Source organism: Daphnia magna, linkage group LG7 (assembly GCF_020631705.1).
Source record: "Daphnia magna isolate NIES linkage group LG7, ASM2063170v1.1, whole genome shotgun sequence".
In the NCBI taxonomy this organism is placed as follows: domain Eukaryota; kingdom Metazoa; phylum Arthropoda; class Branchiopoda; order Diplostraca; family Daphniidae; genus Daphnia; species Daphnia magna.
Window position 1 is genome coordinate 8,699,498 of NC_059188.1, and position 7,020 is coordinate 8,706,517.

At 41.0% G+C, this 7,020-nt stretch overlaps 1 protein-coding gene across 1 annotated transcript; it reads left to right on the forward strand.

Annotated features, from left to right (window-relative positions):
* Nucleotides 1-4,389: 4,389 nt before the first annotated feature.
* On the forward strand, nucleotides 4,390-6,495 carry LOC116926981. Its single transcript, XM_032933904.2, has 7 exons — nucleotides 4,390-4,553; nucleotides 4,719-4,941; nucleotides 5,013-5,399; nucleotides 5,463-5,568; nucleotides 5,630-5,862; nucleotides 5,917-6,127; nucleotides 6,185-6,495. The coding sequence occupies exons 3-7, from the start codon at nucleotides 5,076-5,078 to the stop codon at nucleotides 6,313-6,315; spliced, it is 1,005 nt and encodes a 334-aa protein (XP_032789795.2). The 5' UTR covers nucleotides 4,390-4,553; nucleotides 4,719-4,941; nucleotides 5,013-5,075; the 3' UTR covers nucleotides 6,316-6,495.
* Nucleotides 6,496-7,020: the final 525 nt, after the last annotated feature.

A 7,020-nucleotide genomic window follows, 5' to 3' on the forward strand; every position in this document is an offset into this window, starting at 1 on the left:
GCTTGCTGTGGTTGGTGGTGTGGGAAAGTTTTGCATGGCTCTCACTTTCCCGGGGTCAGGGCTGATTCCATCGGCATTGATCTTGTGACTAGTGCTATGATTGCTGATTCCCCGAAACGACATTTCACGAGTTTGAGTTTCAGATTTGCTTTGCGTAGTGCGGCAAGGACTAGTCTGAGTCGTCGAATGTGTTCTTTTGTGTCTCCTGCGTATACGATGATGTCGTCAAGGTATACGAGGCACGAGGTCCATCGCAGCCCTCCTAGTACCGTGTCCATGGTCCGCTGGAATGTGCTTTGGGCTGTGCAGAGACCGAACGGCATGACGAGGAAACGGTACGATCCATCTGCGGTGGTGAAGGCTGTCTTTTATTTGTCCTCTTTCTTCATAGGTATTTTCCAGTACCCGCTTTCTAAGTCCATTACTGAGAATATTTTGGCTCCATGTAGCCTGGTCAACGCTCCGTCTATGCTTGGCATGGGGTATACGCTAAATATTGTAACATTTTTCAATGGGCGGAAGTCAAGGCAAAATCTCCAGCTTCCATCCTTTTTTTGAATCAATAGTGTCCTCGCGCTCCATAGCCCGGTGGCTTCTTCAATCACGCCTTTCTTCAGCATGTCCAGTGTCAGTTCTCTGTGGATGGCTTGTTCCTTCCACGACGCCGGGCGTTGGGTCTGGTATATGGGTCTGGCGTTGGGTGTTAGCTGGATTTCGTGCTCTGCGATGTTTCAACGTCTTAGTCGCTCGCCTTCCCTCGCGAAACAGTCGGTGTTGTCTCGTAGTGTGTCCTCGAACTCCTTCCTCTCCTCTGCCGGAAGCTCCTGGTTTATGCTGGGTGTGAGGTCAAGGATATTTGTGGTGCCTTTTTCAAGCTCGGTGTTTAATGTTCTGAGTCCGTTGGCTCTGCCTGTGGCATCTATTTCTGTGCCTATTCCAGCCACTTCGGTTCTGTGTCCTAGTGTAAAGGAGTACACGACGTTGTCATGTTGTCTCCAATACGGAAAAGTTTAATTAAATGCGGCGTCTTTACTCACAATGTCTTGTATACTTAGCAAGCATAGAACAACACGCACACAATAAATAAAAAGCCGTGTATTATAAACCGATTTGCAACAGGTCGCCGTAGAATAATTAAACAAGCTCGTAAATTGAGGGAAGAAGACTCATGACACTTTAAGGTTACCAATGGGTACTAACTTCAAGGCAAAGACGTAATAAAGTAATAGTCAATCAGCTACTTAGTGATTACTTAAAGGGTACTTATTCTGCGGCTTGCAAGAGTTACGGTAGCGGGCTCGGCGGGAGAGCGGAAGAGACCTAAGTTGGCACACGGAACAGGCAGAGTAGATCTGACTGCCTTTTGGGAGTTTGCGGTGGCTTTTTATATGTTGGTCATCATCCCGTGGGGGACATACGGGACAATGTTAAGGTATAGGCGGACAAAATCGGGCGGTATCGGGCGAATTTGGACGTCACGAAGAGGTATAGGCGGACAAATTCAAGCGGTATCGGGCGAATTTGGACGATTGTTAAAAATAGGCCGGGCAGTTTCGGGCAGTTTCGGGCAATTCCCAACAGACAAAAATGTATCTATTTTTAGCTACGGCGGGTTAAGGCCGTTTTGGGCGGCATTGGACAAATCATAAAAGTTTCTATTTATAACGGGCGTGCCGAGACTTGTTCTCTCCGCTTCTTATATTTTCTAGAAAGTCTAATAACTAGGTCAACTAGTAGGGTATTAAGTTAAGGGGAGTTTAAGAAATAAGGTCTTAGTTTAATTAAGCAAAAATAAAAGGGGCAAGAAGGGGCTTCGCTTGGCGTTTCGTTACACTAGTACCATTTTCTTGTGGATGTAAGCTGTTCTGTTTTCCAGGTTTGTCATCATGACCACCGTTCTTCGGTCACCAGGCATGAGGTCTCTTCCTGGTGTTGGTCCTGGTTTGCGGTTGGTTGCTGGTTGTATCATCCAGGGGCGGCCGTCCAATGTTGGTTTTTTCGCTTCAGTTTGTTCTATCTCCACGGCCGCCATGGATCTTGCTGGGATTCTTTCCCCGCTTTTTGCTACTATCTTTGCGGCCGGTGTTGGTGTTTGGTCTTCGATTGCCATCCGTACTGGTAGATGGCTGAATCGAATCTTTGGTTTCCCCTTGCCGTATTCGATTTCCAGTTTTTTAAAACGTCTCAACACGTCGTTGCCTAAGAGTAGGTTGATCGCTCGCATCTCCAGTACCAGCACCTTCGCTTGGACTATTGTCGTCCCAATGGTTATTGTCAGCTCCACTCTTCCTAAGGGGGGTGTCCGCTGTCCGTTTACCATTACGATTTGTGGCCCGCCCAAGGTCTTGAGTTCTAGGGCCATTTCTGCTGTTAGTTTGGGGGATATGATCGATACCGCTGCTCCTGTATCGATTACCGCTTCGGTCTTTTTTTCGTGTCGTTTGTTTTAATTGTAACTTCTTATGTCAGCAGTTATCCCGCGTCGATTTGTAGCAGGGGTATCTCCTTGTCATCTTCTTCGTCTGATGTGCTGATCATTGCGACGGTCGTGTTGTTACGTCTGCCGTCGTCTTCTTTCTTTTCCGGGCAGTATCTCTTAATGTGCCCCTTGGCTTTGCAGTAGAAACAGATCTGCCTTGTACTCACTTGCTGCTCCTGTTTTCTTGTCCACTCATTCACTTTCCTCTTTTTCTCCCTTTCTTTCACTGGGTTCCTTCTATTGAGTCAGGAAGTTGCGTCCGTAACCTTATGTTTCAGCAATTTAAGGTGCAAAACCGGCTGAGTTTTTCGCAAAGGTCTCTAAACGCAACGCGCCTCTTCCTGACCAATTAGACAAGCTCGGGATGTTTTTCAGATAGAAGTTTGTTTTGGCTTACCGTTTGAATCTCCACCATGTAACGAGGGTGTGAGAGTAGACCGTGTATTTGCGTACAACTTGCAGAAAGGAATTACAGAGACTGCCCGATTTGGATTCTCTTTATACCCTCTTGGCGCAACTACCCGATACTTTAATGTATAGAGCAGTAAAACATCCTGCGTTGCGCGTTTTCCACAAATGCGAAAATCTCATTTGTGCCCAAGTTGGTCTTCTGCGGCTGCAGCGTCTTATGGAGAAACCATCTTCTTCACGTTAAAAATTAAGTTTTTATAACTATAATTTAGATTTCCCCCTTTTCTTCCTAGCAGTGGTTACCCTATTCATCTTTTCATTTCCCAATATTTTTTTCTAGCTCCAGTTCTATCTACTTTATTTTTATTTTATTTTTGTTTGTAAGTTGCTCGTCTCTTTTAGCCGAAGAATTTCGTTTGCTGCCAGAAAGTCGTCTGCTACAAGGGGATGAACAACAAACCATTCACAAACAATAGCCAAATAAAAATAAACGAGATAGAACTAGGGCTAGAAAAAAAATTGGGAAATGAAAAAATGAATAGGGTACCCTCTGCAAGGAAGAAAAGGGGGAAAATCTTAATTATATTTATGAAAACTTATTTTTTAACATGAAGAAGTTGGTTTCTCCATAAGACGCTGCAGCCGCAGCAGACCAACTTGGACACAAATGAGATTTTCGCATTTGTGGAGAACGTGCAACGTAGGATGTTTTACTGCTCTATTGCCCTTTTTTCGAGCTCTAGTTACGTGTTATTCTACACGGCTAAAGGCTATTGATCTAGCCGTTACCATAGCTCTCACAGGCGGGACACTTGAAATGAAGAACAATGCTGTGCGACGTGAAGTTGCCAATGATTTTATCAAAGAAATAATTATTCTTTGGAACACATCCTGGCACCATTAAATTTAACAAGTGCAACAAGCTATCAAGGCAAGACTTTGACAACTTATAGTGGATGTAGAAAGCTCGAATGAGAGATAGTAATTCTCCTTTACCCTTTACCATATACGATGAATTATTACTGCACCATAATCTTCATGCTGCTATAAGCAGCTTAAGCTGCTGCTGATGCGATGACACACAAAGCTTGTTAATCATTTGTGGTATCCTGACTCAAAACAACAAATCTACCTATTGATGAATGAAAATGAGCAAAAAAAAATTATGTCAAAACGAATGATGGCGAAAAATTTCCAATTCTATTTTAAAACACACACTCCTTGAGCCTTGACAATTTGACAGTCTGTAGTAATAAGCAGATAAGACGACGCTGTGGGGTGTTGCCGTCTGGACTGCTATTGCTGCATTTCCTACTGATGTCAAAAACTCAAAACATGGCATAGTCTTATATTTGCATTTTTATATTACATATTTTCAGTGCCCCGTTCTTTATAAATTTTTTATGATTATCCTTGGATAATATCTGTAATTTAGAATGGATAAGAAATAAATATGTAATTTGATCATTTAGAAAATATGACAACGTTGAACAAACAATAGCGTCAGTGCGTCCCAGGCAACGCCATTCCTTGTCCGTACTTTTCTTCTGTAAACTGAAACGAAGCTTGAATCACTCTTCTTTGGTGTTTTAATGTGGAATTTGTATAATTATAAGCCTGAGTTATCAATATTTCATTTTCGTCTCCTGTAATCCTGATTAAGGTGAGTCAGTTGTTTTACGAAGTTCGCTCTTTTTGTTTGTCATGCTGATGGCCTGGCACTATCAGTTTTGTTTTGTTGGTGTATTTCTGAGCCGTAATATTTGATCACGATCCTGACTGTTTTTTCTTTATTATGAATCTGATTTGTATTTTTTTTTGTATATAGAATGGGCATATTAGATGGCTTCCCTGCCTTTGCCCTTTACTTGTTCGAAGATTCATATGAAGTTGGGAGCACTTCACTCATAGACTGGAATGGTTCCGAAGAAGATTAATTTGATTTTTCTCTTGAACATGTTGTGTTCTGGCCAGAGAGACGGGAAACCACCAAAGGAAGAAAACTTAAGTCAGCCCCAAAAGCTATCCAGCCAAGGTTCTTTGTTTCAATGGTACGTTACTTTTTTATTAGTGCAGAAGTTGTGTACCAGCAGTGATACAAATATATTTCTTTAATTCACAGATAGTAAGCTGAACCTTCGTGGTATTGCCAAGGACATAGCCAGTGGGGCGATTATTTTTGAAGATGTTGAAAAGAATTATCAAGTTCCTGCCGAGACCTCCTGTTTTGAGGAGTCTGACGGTGCTGCCAGGAGGAGTAAAAGAGAAAAAAAAACTTTCTTTTAAGAAGAACGAATGTGTCAAAGTTATGGCAGCTCCTCCATCAAAGCCAGCTAAATCGTCAGTCGCGAAAAAAAGAACAATGAAGTCCCAATTCAATTCACATACGTTCAAAATCCTGAGTGACAACAGTTCTGCTAATGGAGATGCCGCCGAAAGTGACGACAGCATCCAGCAGTCATTAAGCAGCATCAGCTCTTATAAGAAGAGAAACATACATGATGATGAGGTTGGGTTACTTTTTTTTTAAATTATTTTAACCTATTGCTGAATCTTATCGTTTCATATTCAGGATTATGATTTCTTCATCGATTCCGATAAGGAGTCTCAACACCGAAAAGAAACTAGGAAACAAATGGAATACGAGGCAATGAAGGACAAGCTTCGGTTTTATGAAAGTAATAGGTCAACATTCCTTTACATATTGCCTGAAGTTTAATAAGAGCTGTGCTTATGCAGGTTTTCTTGATATCCGTACTCAAATATTTGACATTTGTGAGATGAAGAAAAGAGTCGTAAAGCTTCACTCTGTCGGGCAATCATCTGTGTCATCACAACATTCATCTACTTCTTCCTCGTCCAGCAGTTTATCAAATGATGAAGCCAACAAAAGTGATGATGTTGTCTCTGACTCTCTTGCGTATCCTGCTACCACCAGCCCGTGTGATGAATCAACATCGCACACATCTGAAGTATTTTTTTATCTAGGTTTTGATATTTTTTTACTAGTGGGAGTATTACTATAGGTTGGAAAATCCGGGACAAAGTTTCCCATTTCAATGAAAGTTGTGGAAAAGCTGAGCAAGGATGCCAAGATAAATTTATTTATCACGAGGCTACTGGACTATCTCTATACGGAAGAATTCATGGCTAAGACTACAGTTACGAGCAAACGAAAACGAGCCAGCCCATCTGAGAAAGGCCAGCTAGACGAGAAAGAATTACGTGAAATAATAGGTAATGGTTTTTATTTCAATGTTTTTACTTAAATGATTAACAACTTTTTATTTCTAGACGTCACAAATAAGCGATTCCCGCCAAGCGACGTAGATGCACAGGAAAAACTCATTCGTACAACAGTTGGGGTGAAGTTCAACTATGTTGCAGCCAAGTTAAAGACGCAGCTGCTTCTCTCTCATAGCTGACCAAATTGTTGAATTGCCGAAAAGGAGCTGCTTCCTGCAATTGCCAGGCTTTCCCAAAATCATTGTTGATTTCAATTGTTTCGTTTTCGTTTTTTCATTAATTGTTGTACCTGTACCTTGCACAATGTAGAATTGAATCTGCTAAACCTAGAAAAAAAATACAATTTCTTAATCGACCAATTCTGGTGTCTTTATTGGGAAATTAATTGGATGTTATATAGCAATTAATATCTTGAAATTAATTTATATATAAAATTAATTTGTTGATTCAAATTAATTTAATTGGCTGAAATTACAACTAATAAATTAAAAATTAATTTTGAAATTTATTAAACAGTTAATCAAGATAATTTGGACCTGGGTCGTACTGGAAATCATTGTTATTGCGTGTTGTTGCTGTCATCAAATTTCTGTGTGAAAGAGGCCTCCCACTTCGTGGAGATAACGAACTAATAGGATCCCCAAAAAACGGCAACTTTCTTGGTATTCTTGAATTGATGAGTCAGTTTGATCCGTTCATTTGTAACCATTTAAAAGAATATGGCAACAAAGGAAAGGGCCGATTTTCTTATTTGTCTTCGACCATCTACGAAGAGTTAATTACAATTTTTGGTGTGAAAGTGCTTTCTTTAATTATTTCTGAAATATAAGAAGCAAGATTTTTTTCTGTGTCCATTGATTCTACACCAGACTTGACACGACGCC

Excerpts from the sequence above, each read along its gene's own strand:
- LOC116926981 (XM_032933904.2), top strand. The coding sequence starts at position 5,076 with ATGTTGAAAAGAATTATCAAGTTCCTGCCGAGACCTCCTGTTTTGAGG. Across the intron at positions 5,569-5,629 it reads CAAGCTTCGGTTTTATGAAA|GTTTTCTTGATATCCGTACT; the intron begins GTAATAGGTCAA and ends GTGCTTATGCAG. Across the intron at positions 5,863-5,916 it reads CAACATCGCACACATCTGAA|GTTGGAAAATCCGGGACAAA; the intron begins GTATTTTTTTAT and ends GTATTACTATAG.